At 41.4% G+C, this 22,828-nt stretch overlaps 2 protein-coding genes across 4 annotated transcripts; one reads left to right on the top strand and one right to left on the bottom strand.

Annotated features, from left to right (window-relative positions):
* The first annotated feature begins 1,543 nt into the window (after window positions 1-1,543).
* ntan1 (N-terminal asparagine amidase) lies at window positions 1,544-5,284 on the top strand. Of its 2 annotated transcripts, XM_061229718.1 has the most exons (10): window positions 1,544-1,738; window positions 1,849-1,951; window positions 2,340-2,405; window positions 2,615-2,723; window positions 2,824-2,897; window positions 3,011-3,064; window positions 3,152-3,205; window positions 3,285-3,382; window positions 4,000-4,113; window positions 4,694-5,284. In XM_061229718.1, the coding sequence occupies exons 1-10, from the start codon at window positions 1,658-1,660 to the stop codon at window positions 4,856-4,858; spliced, it is 918 nt and encodes a 305-aa protein (XP_061085702.1). In that variant the 5' UTR covers window positions 1,544-1,657; the 3' UTR covers window positions 4,859-5,284. The 2 variants fall into 2 exon arrangements, with proteins under 2 accessions (XP_061085702.1, XP_061085694.1); XM_061229710.1 differs by having other exon boundaries at window positions 3,011-3,205.
* A 186-nt stretch (window positions 5,285-5,470) lies between these two features.
* pdxdc1 (pyridoxal-dependent decarboxylase domain containing 1) lies at window positions 5,471-20,379 on the bottom strand. Of its 2 annotated transcripts, XM_061229687.1 has the most exons (24): window positions 20,207-20,379; window positions 18,336-18,412; window positions 17,969-18,028; window positions 17,488-17,568; window positions 17,210-17,359; window positions 16,712-16,901; window positions 16,150-16,218; window positions 15,652-15,730; window positions 15,465-15,549; window positions 15,198-15,252; window positions 14,987-15,088; window positions 14,739-14,864; window positions 14,575-14,625; window positions 14,113-14,157; window positions 12,117-12,177; window positions 11,906-11,967; window positions 11,587-11,692; window positions 11,050-11,221; window positions 10,841-10,959; window positions 10,212-10,333; window positions 9,959-10,051; window positions 9,489-9,585; window positions 8,773-8,868; window positions 5,471-8,229 (listed from the first exon to the last, which is right to left on the bottom strand). In XM_061229687.1, the coding sequence occupies exons 1-24, from the start codon at window positions 20,222-20,224 to the stop codon at window positions 7,925-7,927; spliced, it is 2,421 nt and encodes an 806-aa protein (XP_061085671.1). In that variant the 5' UTR covers window positions 20,225-20,379; the 3' UTR covers window positions 5,471-7,924. The 2 variants fall into 2 exon arrangements, with proteins under 2 accessions (XP_061085671.1, XP_061085679.1); XM_061229695.1 differs by lacking the exon at window positions 14,113-14,157.
* Between the last annotated feature and the right edge of the window lie 2,449 nt (window positions 20,380-22,828).

The following is a 22,828-nucleotide window of genomic DNA, read 5'->3' as shown; positions in this document are numbered from 1 at the left end:
TTTTCGATTGGTTATTTATTTAGTTTTTCTTAATTGTTTGGATGCATTGATAGAAACAGCTGTTCCGGTTATTACAATAGGTGAGGAAAGAAAACAAACATAACAAAACTGTATTTAATTTAGCAAAACAGTAAATGCATGCAGAACATGTGTTTGTTTTCTCAAAACTCTTAATTCCAATAACAAAAGCATGTAGTCTGGGAATTTTGTGTTAGATACCACTATCACAAAATCCCCTCACTCCTTTTCAAAAGACCCAGCAATAATTTAGTCCTGATACAAAAAAAAAGAAAGAAAAATGTTTACAATGCTTTAGGCTGTTTTCAGTTCATACATATATGTTTATTACCCCATATCTTGCCTGTCATTTGCATTAGGCTATATATTTTAACCACACAGTCCAATAGTGTGCCATATAATTACAGACAATACAGTGAATACCTTAACTTATTGACACCACAGTTCTTTCACCATGGCAGTGTTCCATTCAAATGTACCTTATGGACTTGCTTAATGTTTACCATCACATTCCTCTACAAAATTCAGTCAATAATTGGCCAAATTTACAGTGGTGATATTTTGAAAGACAGCATTGTCTTTAATGATTTGATTTTTATGTCTTTCAGGCAGAGGACATTGTTTTCAAGGACCATGTTTACTATAACATTCTCCTGTTCAGCTGCAGATTTTGCAGCATATGGTCTTTTCTCAACCTTACAGTATAGTGTACAATAAAACATATTTCCCATCGTAGTAGTACATCATGCAAAAACAATGTCAAAGCAAGCTACATGTACAGCATTTGGCATATGTAGGGCAGTACACTGTAATTGGTTCATAGCTCTGTGGTTACAGTAGTACTTGGCGGCTCTCCCCCTTGAAGACACACTTTTATGTGTGACTTCATACTGGTTATTGATTCAAAAGTTTTGTACCTCTGCATTTTTCTACACAGCTGCAAAATATTTCTCTATATTTCTCTATACATGCATTTGGAGAAAAACTGTAACTGTCAGATCATTTCCAACAGCATTTGGCGGCTACACACAAACTTAGTATGCGAATGAAAACTATGTTTAATATAACTCAGACAAAAAAAAACTCTTGCTTGGCGTAATTTGATAATCTCATACCGCCCTCAAGTGGTTGAAAATGTTTAATTTTGTCGTTGAATTTGACAGCCAGGTACATCTTCAACTTGGGTTTTAAATAATGTTACAGTGTCTCTTTGACAGCTTGACTAACCGCCATAAATCAAACGAATCTTACACGTTATACACTGAGACAACACTGAACATAACGTTACAGTTATTTGTAGACATTCAATGCAGATTCAAAGATATTGAATCTGCCTGTGGTCAAGTAGACGCCAGGCGTGTCCTGGTGGTTCTGATGTCGCGATACTTAACCCCCCGCAATGTATTCTGGATAATGCTGTTTTCTGGTGAATAATATTTCAGTTAAGAACATTTAGTATATGAGATGACAAAACTACAAGCTCTGAAAAGTCCGGTCTGACGAAAGAAACAGGAAGAAATGATTTTGGTTTCGGGAACGTAAATAGTATTTTGCCATCGAGTATGTTAGGGTAGGGTCAGTAGCTAGCTAGCTAGGTAGCTATACATAAGGAACTCGGTTGTTTATATTCAGTGAAGAAATGCCCCTTCTTACTGAAAACCACAAAATCGAACGGACAAGTACAACGGCAGAATTATTCGCCAAATATCCACATTTGCAGGTATTGTCCGTTTGCAGGAGTTACGCATGGATTTTGCTTGCTATGTGACTGGCTAACGTAGCTAGCTACTTGGGAAATTTTTAGTTTGTGACAAACTCGTTTTTCTGCAGGAAAATGCAAGAGCATTTCGCGTGAAAGCACTTGTGGACGTCGACCCCAAGCGCCTCCTCTATGTGCAACAGAGGGAATTTGCAGCCACTACCCCAGCTGATAGTGAGTAAACTGTCAAGTGTGTGTTGTCAAAATACAGTAGAACTATGTTTGAGCAAATAGCTATGTATTTTATCGGAGGTTGACAACTGAACGAAATTCTATGAAGCCTAAGTTCGGAAGTTAACTTACTCCAATTCCGTCTTGCCTCATTGATCCATTTTTGTCTTGGCACCCGCCACTTTAATTTAGTGGTGTTTGCGCTTGTTTTGACGTCTTGTTGCATTATGTATCGTAAGCTTTCCAACTTTCATAACTTTCCCTTCCCAAAAAACACGGTGCTTTGCCCGAGTCAGTTTTGTTAAATTTGTGACAGAACTGTTCACTGTTAGATTGATAGTCACTGTGTTTATGCCTTTTGATGTGTGGGTGCTGTTGTACCTTTTCACAGACTCTGTTACTGTTATTGGATCTGACGATGCAACAACTTGCCACTTGGTATTAGTACGACACACAGGTAAGTGCACAGCACATTGTCACTCAACAATGAGTTTTAGTGAATTGTAATGCAAGCAGAAATTGGTAATAATTGGGTTAGCTCCAAAACCCCAACAGCTAACAAACTGAGAGGGTGTGATTCCACTATATTTAAATACTTCAATAGTCTATTCTTTTGAAGGATCTGTCTCAGCCCCAAATGCTTACAAACCTTGCATTCTTTGACAGGAAGTGGAGCAGCTTGTTTGGCACACTGTGATGGCTCTAGCACACAGAGTGAAGTTGCTCTCATTGTGAAAGCAGTCACCACTCTGAGCAGTAATGCCAAAGAGGGCAGGTAGGTCTCTTTCTGGATGGATGCCAGACATACACCTACACATCGGCAAATACCACAGACACTTCTGGTTTTGAGTAACACTGGTTCTGCTGCTGTCCAGGCTAGAGCTGCACCTTGTCGGTGGCTTTGATGATGAGGCCAAGACATCTCATAATCTGAGCCTTAGTATTTTGGGTGAGTAGCCCCACTGTCGTTTTTGTGAATTGCATGAATACGGAATGAATGGAGGTGAGTGGAAATTTCCACAACTTGATGTCCTTAACAAGTTTTCACTTTGTCTTTGGCAGCGGCCTTCCAGAAACAGACAGAAGACATTCACTTGGTAACATGCTGTATTACAGGTTGGATGCCTTTGTTCCAATTAAATTTTAAGAGTATTTATTTTCTCAAGGCCTGTATTCTGAATGGTTTCTCTTCTGCCCTCACAGAATTGAATGACATTTTAACAGATGGGATTCACAGGCCAGTTGTATATGGAATAGGTACGGTGTTTTCCTGGAATGAATAAAGTCAATATAAATTGTTGTGTGGTGGCTTGACTTTGCTGGTGTGTTTCTACAGGAGTGGATGTTAAAAGCGGAGAGGTGTTTCCAGCCTCTTTCCCATGCAGAGGGCCTGCCGAGCAGCTGCGCTCAGCACGGACCTTCACAGGGGGCTCGGTGTGTGCCGTCTCGGGACTGCGCCTCCCTCATTGAAGTCAATTAGCCTGTTTGCATGAGGAAACCGTGCTGGGGCTTCACATTTAAATGAAATTACTTCTGTCAATTGCACATTCAATGGTTTTGTTCATTTGGGAAGAGCAGTACACAAGTCTGCAGTCATTCATGACATTTTAAAATTGTTTTTATAAGTCGCAAGCATATTGTAAGAACTGAAGTGCTTAGACTAAGTTATGTTAAAGAAGTTGGATTTTTAAATTCCATAGCAAAATCATATCTAAAAATTGTACAAATCTAAATTCACCCAAACACCAGGCACAGGTTCAGTAATGAAATGTGTTTTTGTTCCCTAAACATGAGAAGGCCTATGACTCTTCACAGAATGCTACAGAACATACAAGATCAGACCTTTCAGTAGACTTGTTCTGTGTTTAGTTGCAACAGTGAACCCATTTACCATCTGTGATGTTTAGATAACTGAGAGTGATGGATAGCATATACTGTATGTGTGGATGGGGTTTAAGAATAGTAAGATGGAAGTTTTGGAAGATGGAATCTATTTTGTTAAATATCTCAAAAGAGTTCCAGTCTCACAAGAACATATATTGTATTTACAGATGGTTGACCTCTATGATTCAAGTAAACAGCAAGTGAAAATTGGCCCGTGCAAATGGTCACCCAATAAGGATATTAAATTCTGGCTGACACAGGATGACAAAACAATATTGAAGGTAAGGGTGGAAATTGAATTGTTTTAGTGTAATATACACTCATTGAGCAAGTTTAGACCTGTACACCAGCTTGTTAATGCAAATATTTAATCAGCCAATCACGTGACAGCAGCTAAATGCATAAAAGCATGCAGACGTGGTCAATAGTTTCAGCTGTTGTTCAGACCAAATGTCAGAATAAATGTGATCTAACTGACTTTGACCGATTGTTGGTGCCAGACAGGGTGGTTTGAGTGCCTCAGAAACTGATCACCTGTGATTTGCATGGACAACAGTCTCTGGTGCGAAAAACCAAAAAACATCCAGTTGTTAATGAGAGAGGTCAGAGCAGAAGGGCCAGACTGGTTGATGCTGACTGGAAGGTGGCAGTAATGCAAAAAACCATGCATTACAACAGTGGTATGCAGAAGAGCATCTCTGAACATACAAGGCGTCAAAACTTTTAAGTGGATAGGCTACAGCAGCAGAAGACCAATAAGTCTAAAAAAAGAAGTCTTAATAAATACCTGATAAAGTGCTCACTGAGTATATGTGCAGTGTAATGGCCTGTTGAGTTATTTTTGCTTTCTGGTCTTTCCAGTATTTGTCAACGTCTCCTCTGGCTGAGCCACCTCACTTCGTGCAGCACATCAAGACCACTATCCAGTTTCTTCTGGACCACCCCAACCCCGACAGCCTCTTCCCAAAGGGGCAGCCCCAGCTGTACCACAGGACGGAGCCAGGAGATTGGGAGAGGGTGCTTTAGCAGTGGAGCCTTTCTCTGGGGGAGTGTGGAACACTGCTTACATCCCCCGACACCTGGAGTCACTGTGACTGTCTTACTTGAACTGAGGGGAAATCCCAAGTCATAAAGAATGTTTATTTTTTCCTCATTATTTTATTTTTATCTTTTGCTTTGATTTCCTGAGTTTGATTGAAAGTGGTGTGAACATTTGTCAGCTGTTAGAAAGCCTCTAGCCGATGCCTCAGTTGACTGCATATTACCATAAACATTATGGGACAAGCTCCTTGGAGATTAGTTTTTTAATTTTTAATTTTTTCCCATTTCTTTCCTTGAGTTAACAGAAGTCTGGACTGTTACATGTTGCTTTACATTCTTCAGACCCCCAGTGTTCTTATTTATTCAACTGTATGTGTCTTTTCAGTAAAAACAAAGCAATTATGAAGATTATTTACACTTCAGACAATGGATGTTTTCTAATGAAGTTATCTGTAGACCAGCATAATGTATTGACCATGTGAAAAGGGTTGAAGAAATTATACACACATTCACACACAGCAGAACCAGACGTTTCCTATAAGGAGGTCCAGACACATGCTGCACAGTAGTACATTCAATGAATGGGAACAATACAAATACAATTTAAGCTGCAGTTTTTAATCAAGTTAACTGGATTCCAGCATTACAATTTCAAGGACACTGGTTCTTAATGAGCTTTGGGGGAAAAAAAAAAAAAGACAAATTTATAAACAAAAGTACAACAATTATAAGATTATTTAAACAAGCAAAATGCTGTTAAGTAAAATATCAAGATGAATAAAATGTTCTCACAATATATATTAAAATCGGCAAGGTATGTTCTATCTAAATAAGGTATCTTCATTGCACCAAAAGAATAAAATATATAAAACGGAAGACCATCAAGATCTGAAAGCACTTAAAAATTGCACTTCCCTAAAGGAATCCGAAATAACAAATATGTTAAAGAAAATAAATGGAAACCCGATCACATTCCATGTACTGTAAATCTGTCTTATGTTTCAATATGCAGAGAGCAGATATTGCTATGAAGTTGTGTGTATTGGAACATAAAACAAAATGACTGTACTGTCAGTAGGCTAGCAACTATAGAAAAGTAGATATAAATGCTCTCCGCAATGCAAGAGTACTGGATCGATGGGTCAGGGCAGAAAAAGGTCTACAAAGATGCAAAGAAAGCATCCACCTCAGGCCAAGGCCCTACCAAGATGTCTCCCCAGACAAGAACCGTTTGAAAGGCAGAGTACTGCAGTTAAAGATGTAATATATACAGGTATGAGAGACCATAAACTTTTTTGATTTTGGACTATGGTTATTTCTGTAGCAGTCGTTATTCCAGTAACTCCAGAGTTATAAAAGCTCCACAGAGGTCAAAGACATGGTCATGAGGCAAACATTCTGGATCCAGACAAAAAGAAAAAGGAGAGATAAAGGGACACAGTTGAGTACATTCTCATTTCATACTTATTACATGTTCAATGAGCGGACATTTTGAAAAGACAATGAGAGAACTCAACGCAAGTCACATTTGGAATGTCCCATTTTTTTTCCCATAATGAGTTACTTTTTGAATTATGTACCACATGGACATTTTCGAATCAAGATGAGCATAAATAAATTCATCACTAATAAATAATAATCTTTCTCAGGAAAAAATGCTGCCATTGTGATTAAATAAAGTTACTGATTTTGTACAGAGTAAAAAAAAAAAAAAGAACACACCTAGTGCAATAAGGCTCAAGTTTCCATAAAATCAAGCTGCTTCAATCCATATAGCTAGCAGTTTACACACAGCGAAAAAAACTCACCCAATAATTGCCCTCTCATTGCAGGCACAGTGTCTGACAATAAACTTTTTACTTAAGAGGACTTCAATTTGACAAGATTTGAAAATAAATATCTGATTCAACATTTTTATGGATACCTAACAATTCAGATGTTGCTTGTTCCTACAGCCACATGTAATGCAGCTCAGTATTGTTGGAATGCAACTGGACTACTCAAATGTGGTTTAAGATGGATGTTACAGATTAGGACTACATTCTAAGAATGATCATATTTTGTAGAATATAGGGAAAGGTGGCCAGGAATAATTAGGATTTATGTACACAGTGGCAGGAATATCTGACATTAGCAGTGGAAAATACACAGTATATTAATTATTTATTAATAAACGCTTGTGATTTTAATGTACTATAGAATTTGCTCATTAAAAATAAAATGAAGCAAATGAGCAGTACATCTTTTTGTATTTGCTCTGGTAAGTGTGTTTGGTTTCTGCTATTTGGTTACTTCTGTTCACCTCACTGTTGGCTTTGTGCATCTTTGGATAGTGATACCTTCCTTAAAAAGGTAATCCTGCTCACTGTATATGTGAATCCATTGAAACACTGTGAATTGGTTGTAATTTGTTTGAATATGGACGGAAAGCTTCAAAGCAGGATCAAATGTCCTGAAGCAAATTATCCTGATCATATGCTATATAAACAAAGCCTGCAAACAGTGTTAGGGCAGTGGAAGCAAGCAGCAATAAGTCAGAAATTCTCTTGTTTTTCTTAGTTCCATAAATTGACTGACCCCTCATCACTTCCCAAAGATCCTAGCAGAGCCCCTTCCTGTCACTGGCCACACTTTTGCTACCCTGGAAAATGAACCAAAAACAGTGCATCTCTTCCCTCGGCTATTGTGAATTACTCCATAACTACGGAAACATAGTGCTCACCAGAGGGTCTTAGAAGCTGATCAAGATCGTGATTTTCCTTATTAAAGGAATCTGACTTGATCCATAAATGTGCATTTCACCCTTAGCCTCATGTAGTTTAACCATACACTCAGTGATCAAGCCTAAACTATGATGGTTTTAAACTACATATTTACAGATATGAAACTTAAATCACAATTTTAATCAATTACTTGCATATAAGCTGCTTAATTCTCATCTCTCCTTGCTGCCTAGTTTGTGAGAAAATGGAGCCTTTTGCTGGCCCTACATCTGTGTGAGTTCCACCCCATCCTGGCGTCCCAGCCCTGGCCTTGCACCTGTGGGTTCCCCTATCTGATGGACACTTCCTGTTGTGTCTCTGGAGCCTCCAGCTCTGGCTGTCTCTCCTCGATCTGCTCCTCCGGCGCTGGCTGTGTGACCTCAGGGCTTGTGTCTGGGTCCTCTGAGGGCTCCAGGATGGGCTCTGGGACGGGTTCTGGAACGGGTTCTGGGACGGGTTCTGGGACGGGCTCGGGCGCGCCTTCTGGGGCTGGAGACTGGACCGACTCCCTCTCCTCCTCCTCTGGATGGCCAACAGAGCTGGTCTCACTGAGCATGTCAGAACCTGTTCCAGGGCGCCGGAACAACTTCTGACCTGGAATCAAGATTTTCAAAGAAAATCATTTCCCCAATTGCTCACAGACCACTATAATATGCACAAACACATGCACATAAGCACGTGCGTGCACACAGATACATACACACACACACACACACAGGTAGGTTCAGGCAGGCTTGACTGAGGGGAATCCAGGCAATGCTCAAAAAGGCAAATGTAGGATAGAGGATGATACATAAGTTACTCTCATTAATGTCTGTTGGCCCAGATATGTAAATCGGTAGGGTTGAGTACTAGAGTTTTACAGACTGGGAGACCAGTCCTCCAAGCAGGAGCGGATGTGCTGACGCTATGAAACCCTGTAACTGAAAGAGTCAGAGACTGAACAACCACTCCACCTCTCTGATGTGAAAGCCCTTCAGAATAGCTGTGCTAGTCTAGTTTGTGTGGGCAGTTCCCCTTCGCAATACGTAAATGAGCCTGCCTACTCCACATTGAAAATCTCAACAGCAGCATATGGCTGAAATAAACACAGAAGGGCTGTGGATACTGAGGGTAATGGAGGGAGGGAAGGCTTGCCTGGCAGTCGCTTGGATGCATTGGGGGTGGTGGGAGGGGTCCCTCTGACAGCCTGTGCCTTCATGGAGTAGGTTTGCTCTGTAGAGTCCAAAGAGCCTTTGGAAGATATACATACATTCTTCACTCAAAACAGCAACAGACAGCCATTTCTACATCACTGAGACTGATATCTCCACTTTAAAAAAGCTTAAGCATTTTAGTCTTGTAATGATCTGATTCTTTTCTCTCAAATAGAATAGATATTAGCTTGTTACCCCATTGACATATCCTGAAAGCTCTCACCTCACTGGCAATACGTTTGCAGTCTAATATGATTTTAAGTCTGAATATAAGACTAGAATACTGGCTCAGACTAGTTTTTGCAAGGTCTGCCTTTTCAGCTTGAAAGTTCATGTCTGCCATAAACTGCTACATGCCCAATTAATGGTAATCTCTGGTTGTTCGCTGAAACATAATCAGTAACCTTAAAAGTGGGGTTTAATGTGTGTATTTAACTGAGGCATGCAGGTAATGTGATTTTTACCCCAGGAAATAAGTTATAAGGACTCCAGCAGAAAGCCTTTTAATGGATGTTCCCAGCATACATCAAGTAAAAGCCTTTAAAAGACTGGCTTATATATACAAGATAATTCCAGCAAAATACTTTCCCTGAGTTTGTTGTACATTCTAATGAAAGACAGAACATTCTTCCAGCTACCGTCATAAGGAGTCAATACCTGCAGCCAGACTGAAGGTCCTGCCTTTAACAGTACTCTCGACTGGAGAGAACCAGTTAAGTACAGAGCCCACCAAGGGGATCTGACGCAGCACACCCTGGAAGAAAAGGACGCTGAAATTACTCTTTCATCATTTTTCTGCCCCAATTTTGTACAGAATGGGGTATTTCTCAGGAATCTCCTATACACACTAGACCTTGGTTAAATAATTATTTTAAATACTTTGGCCCTTTAGACACCAGTAAAACTTGTGGAAATGTTGACTATTTTCAAATAATTGTTTTTACAATATTCAGAACTATAATCAACTTTCAAATAATTATACATTTTCGTAAGTAACATATTTCCTTGAAAATTCTCTCTCTCTGTAAATGTTTTTAAATTGTTCCAATATCTAAAGAATTTTTTTTCTATATAATATAGTGTCTGGCGCACATAAGCTATCACAGACTTGTGAAAAATAAACATACCTCTTCCATAAGCCTTTCCTCATTGGCTTTCTGGAGCTGCAATTCAGCCTCCAAGATACCCTTCCGCACCACCTCTGTCATGTTCTCCAATAGCTGGGAACATGCAGGAAAGGAGGAATATCAGTTAACGCCACACACATCAACAGCAGTGTGAAGACAAAAGTGTTTCATCACACATGATAGTCCAAGACCAAACAAGACTGAACAAACAAAACACGATAAAACAGAAGAGTAAATAATTATGGTTCCTCACCTTGCCACTTTCCTCAATCTCTCGCCCCATTGTTGCAATGGTATCTGTCAGCTCTGCCACATCAAGGTCCTCCGTTGCCATGCCAATGAATATACAGTTTTTTTCCTGCCCAAACTCAGGTCCTAGTGATTTTAAAGTTAGAGGGAGTGTTTGTTAGTTTGTTGGCATTACATTCCTTCAAGAAACATGGAGTACACTATTCTTAATTCACAATAATATAGATATTTTGTTATATTTTATTATGAAAAGCATTTCTTTTCCAACTGGGCGGAGACCCCGAGGGAGACCCAGAGCCCGCTGGAGAGATTATATCTCTCCTGGCCTGGGAACGCCTCGGGATCCCCCAGGAGGAGCTAGAATGCGTTGCTGGGGAGAGGGACGCCTGGAATACCCGGCTTTGCCTACTGCCACCGCGACCCGACTCCGGATAAGCGGGTGATGATGGATGGATGGATGGATTTTTTTTCCATATAAATACAAAACATCCCAATGTAATGTTATTTTTAAGGAATTAGAAAAACTCACATTTTTTTTGACCCGAAAGTCCTAAGAATGCAAACGAGCCTTGATGATGACACAACTTCTGAGGCCTATGATGAACTCATGGGATGAAAAGGATGGGAACATACCAGTGGAGAAAGTCAAGTCCGTTTCCAGCTCCTGCAGTTTCTTCAGCAGATTACAGTTGACCGTCTCCACCTCCAGCTGGTTTTTGCTGTCATCAAGCTCATCCCGGATGGGCTCGTACCTGCCACAAAACTCTGGTGTTTAGGCAATAGTCCGTGCCACCCACAGTCCATATCAGTCTCCCATCTTCAGTCCCCCTCTCCCCTCTCACCTGATGATGCCCAGCCCTGGCCAGCTGAGGTCCTCGATGTAATTGAGGCCTGAGTGGCGGTATATCTCCTCCCTGAAGTCCTGTCTGAGGCGCAGTGTGCTGCTGAGAAGAGGCACCATCTCACTCAACTTCTCCACCAGGGTGTCCACGTCGCTCTCCTGAGTGCCTTGCACTGTGGACGCAAGACAGCATGCAGCACTGTCAGTATGGTGGCCAGCGAGGCCCTGACACTCAGCCACCCAGGTTCTCTTGACACTTTAGGAAGGTGTCATGGACTGCGAGTCTACCCCGTTCATTAATGTGTTCAGGGTAAAGCTAGCCAAGTACGTTATCCCTTCTATACTCAGACACTTCTCTTGTCACTGAGGAACAGGAGTGACAAGATAATACAATAAACATACAGTAGGTATATTCTTTTTTTTTTTTACTTATATTTTAACAGCCCCCATCCTTATCCCCCATGCAAGAGCACACCATTTGGTCATCTGTTCTCCATGACCTAATATGATGGCAATAACATTCACACATAGCCCTTACCTGCAGCAGTCATGAGGGGGTTGAACCGAACACAGGTGCCTTCATCCTCCAGCTCCACCACATCTACCCCACAGGCCGGCACCAAACGCACCAACTGCTCACCCAGCTGGGGCGAGAAGACGCAGGTGGGCTAGCATTAGCACTAGCACAGTACAGTACAACTCAGCTTGAAAACTCACAAAACCAATATATAACCAAGATATAATATAGCTTATTACAGTCGTAGACATTACATTTGTTTTTTGAGATGTCTGAAAAAGAATATCTTTTAGTTGTTACGCCAGTTAGACAACAGGTTATATAAATGAAGACACCGTACCCATCTGTTGAGGGAATCTTGCACCTCTCGGTCACCTCCACAGTATCCATCGCTGCTTGATGCTGAGGTGGGGAAGGATCAGAGAGATGTGATCTGTGTCACCATTCTCACCTCAGACGCTCTTTCATTTAAAATGCACAGCGCAAGTCACAAATCCACCGGACACAATTCAAATCTCAAGTTCATTTTACAGTGGGACACGGCTCCTTACCTTCACTCGTCTCCTGCGAGAACCTGAATACCACCACTGGAGAGTTAATCTCATCCTCCACCTGATGGACAGATCGATAGAGGAGAGGTAAGGCCTGATGGCCATGAACTACGGATGCCACTGAAGGGCTGACATACAAAAGATCTGGTGAGAGCAAACCAAATCATGGCTTTGAATCATGTGCTTTGGCTTTGAACTATTCACTTCAACAGCATTGGTGTCTCAAGCCAATTTTATTCTTAAGTATTGAGTATAATAAATTTAAGCATAAAGTTGTAGAATGTATGCAATACAACCACAGGTTAAGATGAGCACGATTTTTTTTTGTCATGTTAACCTGCGTGATCACAGCATGAGAGGCATTGACTTAAGACATTAAAATACAGAGCCAGTACACAGTCTTCCTCTGAGACCTGTCCAGTGAAGTCCTCTACATAATACACTTAATACTCTGCCGTGTTGAATCAGTGATCTATAGAAGATCCATGCCGCAAGTACAGTTCAGTGAATAGTACAGTATCTCTTTCAGAGATACATGCTTCCCTGCATGCAGACTTCAGTATGAGAGGTAACAGTGTCACATGAGGGCAGTGACTGCGTTGTGCTACCAAGTGCTGTGCCGACATCCAGTAACAGAGGAGTCACATAGCAGCTACAGAGAACAAGCGCTGAGAAGTGGGCAGCCTGCATGAAAAGGTCTCAAAAACACCTCCACCCTGCTCAGCAGGACCAATGCTTTTACATTCAAGTCCACCATTAACACGGGTAACATCATATCCCTCCTTCCCAACTCCATCTACTACTCAAGGGGCAAATTCAAGGTCAGTGGTTTATTTGCTTGATAAGGCAGGAGTCAGCCATATCAGTCCCCCTGCGAGACTTAGCCATATCAAACTATGGACAGTTAGCTTGCCGAAGCTGCTACTTACGAAAGCAGGACAAGAGTAGCATGCAAATCGACACTTTCTCTCATCTTCTTAGGATGAAATGTGGAATCTGCTGCAATCCTGAGAGTTTGCTGATGGCGTTGCTCATGAAAGGGCTTTTCAAAATGGCTTGCATTCCATCTATGACTCAGACTCAGAAGTATTGGATTACTCTGGGGTATGTATGCCAATGGCCCCCAGGCCTGGTCCTATAATATTGTCCACCTAGTTTGCTTTCCATCACACTAAATCCCCTGGATTCTGCAGAACTGGTTCAACCTGTAAACTCCTGAAAATGATTCAGGAGTTATGACTCAAATTATTTTGTAAGAACATAATGTAATCCAATCAAGGAGCTGTCAGCTCTTTAAACTCTCAATACATTTCATGTTTCATTTCCAAAGAACACAGCATCCAAACATATTGTCATGCGGTTCTATGTGGGAAAAAATATAGATGTGTGCACTGTGTTAATGACCTATTAATTATATATTATATCACTGAGAAATCAACAACCTTCATTCTTTTATGGAACCACTTAACTGTGAGTGATCAACAGGTGTCCTGCTCCTACACAGACAGGTGATTTAGGGAAAACAAACTGGACAGCAGATCTCCAGGAAAATAGTTGGACTCAACATTTGAGTTTTATGAAACAGTGGACACTATCTATCACTGATGTACTGGCCATAGAGGGAAGGCAGAGGCACTGGGCTTTAGCCACCTTAGGCTAATACCTTAGTGAGGCACGGCATGCCTTTGAACAAGCAGGGCTGACATGCCTTTACGTAAGCAGCATCAAGAGCCTGGTGTGACACCCAATGAAGGCCTCAGGATGCGTGAGTGGCCATGAGGAGGGAGGGAGGTGAGAATGGGTGGACAGGCAGGAAAAGAGTAGATCCAACCTACAATAGACAGTATGAGAGAGCCCAGGACATCCCGCAGAGAGCCCCCGGAGATTAGAGGAACCCGGGAGCGAGACACCACGCCCTGAAACCAACGCACCCACTCTCACTACTGGTTATGACTGGTTAACAGAGCTTCACTGTTAAACAAGCTTTGCGGTTTACCATGGTCAAAGCCTCGAGAAGAGACATCTGCATGTCAAGGTCATCCTGATGATAACAACACAAAACAGGAGCTTGGTTTCTCACATTAACTCTGTTCATGCTGTTCAGAGATGCCTTACTGCTGCTTGGGTGGAAATGCAAGCCTGCTTTGGGTAGGGGGGTTGCATGTCACATATGCATTAGCGCATATTAGCATTATGCAAACAAATCAAATTTAAACACTGATTTAGGAAGCTTATTATACCAGATTTTTAACGCATTGAAGTTTCTGTAACCAGTAATTCTTCCCCAAGATATATTGGCGAAACAGCAAAATATCGTAAAATATTTTCCATTTAATTGTTATAGTTTCATCATAAACTAGCAAATAAAAAGGCATTCAAGGAAGTAAGTTTCAAGCAAGCAATTTGATAAATGCTATAAAAAAATCACAGCAAATAAGACAGCCTTGAAATTACATACTGATGTTTTTATAGAGGTCAGCTTCTTCAAATGGTCCAGGAGTCTCTGACTCTGAGGAGACAGAACACAGATAATTCGAACGCACAGTAATTCGGGAGAACAGGCATTCCATTTCATAAACTGTTAAGTATCATAGGCAAGGAAAAAATATTTGCTGCTCTAACCAGCTGGGAGGCGTGCTTTATCCTCTCCACGATCCCATCATGCCCCAGGTACTGCAGGGACAGCCAGAGCGGCAGAGCACGTAGCTTCTCCACTGGCTGGCTGGACGTCAGGCCTGCAGCCAGAGACTGCAAGACAACACGCCACAAAGAAGGAAGCACATATTACAAAGGGCCACTTTGCATACTCTAACCTGACGGTCATGTTTGTGAATTATGGACGACGCTAGTGTTAAAAATAAGACAATGACCAGGGCCGGGTCCTCGTGGCGGTACAGTGTGACGGCAGGCACGGCAGGAAGCCCCAGCCAGGGGCCCAGGGTCAGGGTCATGCTGTCACATTTGGTGGCGGCCTGCCGATCGGAAGAAGTCATATGAGTGCAAATGGGAGTAACGCACAAACAAAACCAATCTCAGTTCAATTGCTCGAGTGAATCCCAGCAAATTAGAATGGAGACTTACCATCACTGATGACGTGGATGTTGCATAGCCCAGAGCCAGTGTCGCCAGGTTGACCCTGAAAAAAACACAACATTATTAGAGAGAGGAGTGATACGTGAAGATGAAGATTAATAGGAATCTTAGAATGGAGCTTTCAGTGTATAATCATATCTATGAGACCATAACAATGAAAATTAAGCAGGATGGTTAGGGTGCGTGTGTGTGTGGTGTGGGAGAAAGAAAGTGTACATGGTGTATATTTACAATATGTGTGTAGTTAAAACCCACCCTTCCACATGGAGCCACATGCTGTGCTGTTCACACAGCTCCTTCAGACGGCCCAGTTTGTCAGTGTGTCCTGCACCTGGTGTTCCTGTGGACATACAAATACAGAAACATTTGTTTACACACCTGGTGTGCTAAAAGGTACATGTACATAAGGTCCTGTATAAAATTCTCAACAGCATTCCCTCACCTGCATTTGCGATCAACAGCAATGGAAGCTTCCCAGAATCAATATCATCTTTGATAAGTCTGTCCAACAAGGCAACATCCTGCAGCAATGGAAGAGATGTTAACCCAATCATTAAATCTATAATATCAATACAAATGCAGTGAAAGGTCCCAGGAGGAATAAACACACATAAAAACACACAATGGTCTAGAAAATGACAAGTGGAATATTAGAGTCGGAACTATGCAAAGGCATTTATACCACCTGTAGATTGAGGGTATCTCCTGAAAGAAGGCTGGCTCAGAACAGAGATGTCATTCATGTCAGTCATTCCACATTACAATTGCTGTGACACACATCACAGCTAGCCACTCCTGTTCTTAATATGTTGCTGTGCAAATCCAGGTAAAACCCAGACCCCATATTCACTCTCAATTAATGTCTTCCAAGACACTTGTATTATGTCAAAATGTATAAGTAATTTCACCTCTCAGGAGTCTTGGGAATCTTGATACCTACCATTTGATGCTGTGATCCAAACATAGTGTTGCAGGGTACTGTGCAGAGGCTGGACAGGGGCAGACCCAGCTAGAGAGAGAGGCACAATAAGTCAATGCTACAAGATACTACGTAGATAACATATCAGCAGAAAAAGTGTATAATGTGAAACAATAGTATGAAAACAGCTGTTGCAAGCATTTTACTGGTACTACGCTGAATTATGTAAAAGTGATGGATACAGTATACTTTGATGGACAATAATACCAAAGCAGTTCAGTTTGGACCTAAAGTTCCGATGTTGGGCCACAAATGACAAATCACAGACCGTTCTAACGCCTGTGTTTATTAAAGTGCGGCTTCAAAGCTTTGCTGTGAGTAGTGCTTACAGAGCACATCACACTCATTGTCATTCCTGGGCCTGACAGGCTAAACTGGTCTTTCCACTCAGCATCCTGTAAGACAAGATACATTCTCAACAATAGCAAGCTACTGAGTAACTAAATAATCCGAGCTCATTCTCGCAGCACTGCAGGACCGCCCCAGGCAGAGGAGGCCCGGGGTGATTACAGGCGTGCCGTACCTGGCTGCAGAGGTGCTGTCCCAGCCCTGGCCGGCATGCCGCGCTCTGGTAGACCACAGGCTGTTTGTTGTTGAGTACTGTGAAGCCCTCCGTGTTGTAGTCCTCGAAGCGGGAGTGAACGACGAGACGGCACACTTTTATGAGCCCTTCCCGGTCGTCCTCGTGGTAATACGCGGAGCCATTTTCATACCTGCCAAGCAGAGTAGACGACTGAAATAAGAACTATAAAAGTAAACATTAATTTAACTTCCTCTTAAAGCTACAGCCGATCTCAGCTTCCTGTTTCAGCTTTACTGTGCTCTTCTAAATTTAATTGATGAATACCGCTCTGCGTTTACTAATTCACCCAATGAACCGGGCAAACCTGCTTTGTTTGTATTGTCAAACAAAAGAAACAACGAATCAATTTAGAGCACAGCAGTGCAAACACACTCCAAATATCCAAACCGCATGGCCAAACTGTCTGAATTGGGAGTGTGGAGAGCTTTAACTACAAACCTGAACAGCCGGCAGAGCCAGAGTGTGGTGTCTGACAGGATACGGGTGGTCAGCTTCCTCAATCGCTCCCGGTCCAGGACGGAGATGTAGGCCGCCAGGCTGTGCCCCAGCAGGGCCATGTGACCCTGCTCCCCAACATTCTGCATCCTGCTACAGAGACACAGCATAACCCCAGGGGCACTCCTTACGTGACATCACACAACACCACAGATGTCAGTACGTTTTTTGCTTTTCAGTAAAAACTGCTGACAGCCCTTTCCTGACAGCCATGTCCTTACCGATGACCCTGATTTTCCTCCTCCTCGTCTCCATGCATGAGGTTTTGGACCAACTGCAAAATGTTGGCCACATCCTGACCACTGCAAGGAGAGATAACCGTTTTAACTGTGATGGCAGGGTTTTAATGTGAAATTAAAAATACTGAAATAAAAGTGTGAGCTGTATTTATTATTATTATATTACATTATATTTACTTTAACTGACACCACGTTGGTTTACAGATGACAGATTGACTTATTATTTAATAGAACTGGATATTTAATTCATATATTCTGGTTTAGTAAAATGCACAAGAATGCAACAGCAATGTCCCACAGAGTACTCCCTGGTTACCTCCTGGCAACAGGTATTGCTTGCTAATTACACTGAAGCCCCCTTACACCACAAAGACAGTAAGCTTTCATTGTACCAGTCTGAATGCGAGTTGGTGGTATAGAGTTGCAGTAATAGCCACGGCCAATGTTTATTCACCCCACTTACCCTCCTTGCAGCGGCCCTGGAATGTCCCTTCGGCTGTACCTCCGTTTCTCCTCAACCTCCCTTAAAGGCAGAGAGAAAAACATGAAATTAATATGAGATCTCACTCAGCTGCAGCTCAGGGAATACAAAATGGAATGACAAACATTGCACAATAATTGCCCAAGGTGGGAGTGGCTTTACAGTAACTTAAGTTAGTCAAGGGGCATTCCTGCTACCTATACACAAACAGGGGTGCACTCATTTAGTATTTCAAAGTGGAGGAGAGCAGTAAAAAAATAAAATAATAATAGGAACAGTGTGGTGTGTGTACATGCCTCTACGTGTTGACTTGACCATTACAGGATGATATCCACGGAAATGAACTCACCTTTGACCATCCTCAAGAATTTTCATGGCCTCATTCAAATTCTTACCCATTTCAGCAAGCATGGGGTCAACAATCATCTAGAAAAAAGCAAAATAACTAATTTTCTAGGGGAAGTACGACAGCAAATGACACAAGACTGCAACAATTTCTGGCTTGCTGTATTTATTTATTTTACAAACTTGACACATGAACATCACATTCCATACTATTTAGACAGCCAATGTAAGACACATGTTGAGTTCATTGAGGTTTGGATATTCTGGAAGCATTTCATCAATTGTATTCATGATCCTATCAAACACAAAAGGTTCACTCCTCCTAAAAACTATAAAAATATTTGGATTTGAAGTGATTATGGCCATATTTTGAGGCATGCTCAATTTCACTACAGTAGCTTTAGGGGGTGACCTTCCCTTAGCTTAAATAAACCCCACGACCCCAGTGCAGCGATAGGGACACTGGCCCATAGGAGACACCATTTTTAGAATGCAACCAAGGTCCTGACTCACTGCGGTCATTAAAAAACACATTAAACTTATTAGTCGTAGTAGTGGCCTCCTTGGTGTCCTGGCTAAACTCTCAACCTGCAACCCAATCATCCTCCAGTTTAATTGGCTGATGTGTGGTGACCATTCTGGTGTAAAAGGGCCGCTGTGTATGGCACATAGTGAGTACTACACACTGGTGGTGGTTGAGTAGAAGTCCGCCTGATCACTGTACAGCACTTTCAAGTTTCAGAAAAATATATAAAAATACATAAAAGCATCATCCTCATGTTACTAAATAATGGTCTGATTAGCAGTTCATAATTTAGCTTGCAAATTTAGCAGATATAATTTAGCTTGCAATCTGACAGTTTGAGTTTTGGCCCCCAAAACCTTGTACCCTGAATTGGATTGAACATAAAGTGAACATAACTGTAATATGTAAGATATGTAATGCGTGTCACTTTTAATGGGGCACGGATTAGAAAATAAATTATAGAACATACTTCCTCCATGTAATAAAATGTTAACATTTTACCCAATGAACTCTCAAATTAGTATTGGAATGGAAATGTAATAATGGATTTAATATACAACGATTTTATGTCTTGCCCGCAATCAGCAACGTGTTTACAAGTTCTAAATAACACCTTTATACTTTTGAATGTGCCCAATGAATATATAACAATTTAAATCGCATTGGTATTGCCACATAGCCTATTTGGGAGAAAATATTTATAATTTTACAGTAGTAGGCTAGTTTAAGAGCCAGTCAGTGCACACCGTGGGACCGCCAGCAGCCCTTCTCTTAAATGCTGGATCTTAATGGTCACCTTTACAGCGTAAATGTGCCATTTTTTTAAAGAAACGTTCCTTCATCGATATGATTTCACCGAGAACGTGGACGGCTGGTGTAACGTTTGATATGGAGGAATCCCTACATTTAAAAGTAATCGTATATTAACACATAATCACCTTTCCCTGAATACAAATCATCTCCACAGTCAAATTTAGAAATGTATAACGAACGAGACAGAGGTGCTTTCAAGAGCTCCAAAATCCTCGTTTAACCTCTGCCCAACGTCATACAACACACTGCTGCAAGAGTAGTATTATACGCGTAGCAACCTATGGTTAGCTTGCTAGCGATCAACATGGAGCACTGTTATCTTTCATTGGGTGCTCTGACGCGTCACTCTCCGAAGAGGCCCGTAGATCAAAATAAAATCTGTGTATGACAAGCAGCAATTTCTAACACTGAAGCATATCCATAACGCTCAGAAAAAAGCATTCGCATGTTAGCCAGTAAAGCTAACAAGTGCCAGCATTCCGCGTCACAGATCTAACAAACCAGAGCCAACACACTTCAAACCGGTATGACAGTACCTGATAGGTTTCTTCCATGATGTCGGGAGGTCAGGACTATCCCGTTTGGGTCCCCTTTATAGTAATAATTGAGTAGTATTATGTATGCGACCGTGTCCACCAGTTCATGAATTTCACTGATTATGTACTTGCCGAACCACTAGCTATCTCAATTTACTTCCTGGAAAGCCGGTCCGTAGCTATTCCACGCTGGCAGCGTTGACGTATTTCACGTTGTTACTGCTGTAGCTTCTGACACAACCTCAGCTCCCACCGCAAACGTGCGCGCGCTCTTTAAATGACTTCTTCAGTTGCTTAAATTGCTAGTGGAAAGAAGAGAATGTGCTGGTTACGAGTGGCTCTCCCAGAAAGCTCATATAAAGATGCACTGCACCTGATGCAGGTTTCCAGCTGCACAGAGGAAGAACATAGAGCTGAATGATATTTAACTGCCTACTCGTTTTCCTGACCATGTCTGCTGCTAAACATTACTTGTGATTAATTGAAACTATAGACAACAAAATAACCAAGCACATTATAGACACACATTAATACAATTATTTAATAAAGAAGAGCACTGAATCATATTTTGAAATATTGCCCGAGATACTGCTTAGAAATGTGACTAAAATGTATTTATTGATTAACATGGTCACTATTATCATTGTTCATAGTTAATGGGTAATAAAACAGTACTTGGAAAGCGGAAATGTGCCAACAGCTTCACAAAGTTGGTTAAAACAAGTGCAACAACACAACAGTAATAAATAAAGAACACAGTTAGCAATATCAATTGCATTTGAGCAATGAGGTTGAATCAATTTAGGTATCCTATATGGTTTTGGCATTTGGTGAAAGACCATTTGTATCAGTTAATGGCTGCCGTGGGAGCTCGATAACGCCTCCCAGAAGGAAGCATATACAATTAAATGAACTTAGAAGATACAAGCGTTGCATTGCTTTCTTGAAAATACAGTGGAGTCCGCAAGTATTGTACAGTAGTGCAATTTCTGGGGGGTTTTCAACTCAGTACTCAAGCACATTGGATTTAAAATGAAACAATGTGCATGAGCCTAAAGTGCAGTCACCTTTGATTTAATGGTATTTACATCCATAGTGGATGACCCGTGTAAGAATTACATCACATTTTAGCGTACCAAAAGTAATTTGACAGACTTCTCAGCTGTTTTTGTCAAATCCTGTGTCAAATCATTAGTCAAATCCTGTGATGTAATGAAGGTATAAGAAGGCTTTCAGAGTCTAGTCTTGATTCTTGGCTTTTGATTGCCTTTGCAGACTGTTCGGTGTGTGTCAACATAAGGACCAGAGCTGTGCCAGTCAGAGTCAAGAAAGCCATTATTATAAGAAAAAAACAGTTTTTCCCAGAACTGCAGGCTCTTATCAAGCTGTAATCTTATTTTTGCAGCTAACTGGTAGCATTGGCTCTGTATTTCTGTTTGTCACTTCTACCGACAGTATTTCTGTCTTCTGCTGACAGTAGTCACTGACACATCCATGCCGGGCCGTGGAAGTGTTTCTGATCTGTCAGGCAGGTGTTTGGGGTTTTTTATTTATTAATCTTTGGTCGTCAACTGTAGAGATCTTCCTTGGTTTACCGGGTCCTTTGCAATTATTGAGCTCACTCACTCTTAATGTAACAGTTTAGTAAGTCTAATGTTGGCCTATGTATCTGACTATTTTTTTTTTTTCTCAGCGTAATAATGGCTACCTTGACTTTCATTGTTGCAACTCTAGTCCGCAGTCAGACAAAGACCAATAACAGACTCCAAAAGCCTAGAATCAAGACTAGATACTGAAAGCTTTCTTATACCTGCTCCAAGAAAGCAATTGAATACACCTGAATAATCAGAAGCACCTCCAAATCCATTTGTCCCAAACTGATCCGCTGAAATAGCTGACTATGTAAAAAAAGTGCTGTCATAGGCAAAACCAAACTGCATAGAAATACCCTTTAATAAAAGCTGGGAATGTGCATTTTAAGCACATCTGCACTGTTTGATTACAAACTTAAAATTGGGAAATACAGAACCAACTTATAAATGTACTTAAGTGCTGAAATGAAAAACAGAGGGAAGCTTTTTTTTTGCACTGAAATGAGTTTGATGTTATTTTAGATACATCAGTTAAACATTAGTTTATGAGTTTTTACACTTTACCAATAATTGTGAAGTGGATTGAAATGTAATGCCGCAGATAACTTGCTAAAATGTTTTAAGAAGTTTATACTCTCAGGTCTGGACAAGCAGTTAAAGGGTCTTCCCCAGCTTATCTGCAAAAAATCATCAGACCCTACACCCCTGCCAGACCTCTTCGTTCAGCCTCCACAGGCCGCTTGGCACCTCCCCCTCTCAGAACCTCCACCTCACGCTCACGACTACTGTCTGTTCTGGCGCCACGGTGGTGGAACGAACTCCCCGTTGAGGTCAGAACTATAGAATCTCTCCCCACCTTCAAGCGCAAGCTGAAGACACAGCTCTTCAAGCAGCACCTCTCCCCATCCCTCCCTACCTCCCTGTGAACCTTAATTGTTGTCTCTGTGACTTGCTTTGTGTATCGGTATTTTTAGTTGGCTAGGTAAGCAGTGTTTGGATAGTTAACTTTGGTCACTTTTGCTCTGCTTGT

Source organism: Conger conger, chromosome 2 (genome assembly GCF_963514075.1).
Source record: "Conger conger chromosome 2, fConCon1.1, whole genome shotgun sequence".
NCBI lineage: Eukaryota > Metazoa > Chordata > Actinopteri > Anguilliformes > Congridae > Conger > Conger conger.
Note: the sequence above shows the minus strand (reverse complement) of the source record. Positions and strands in the feature narration are given on the sequence as shown.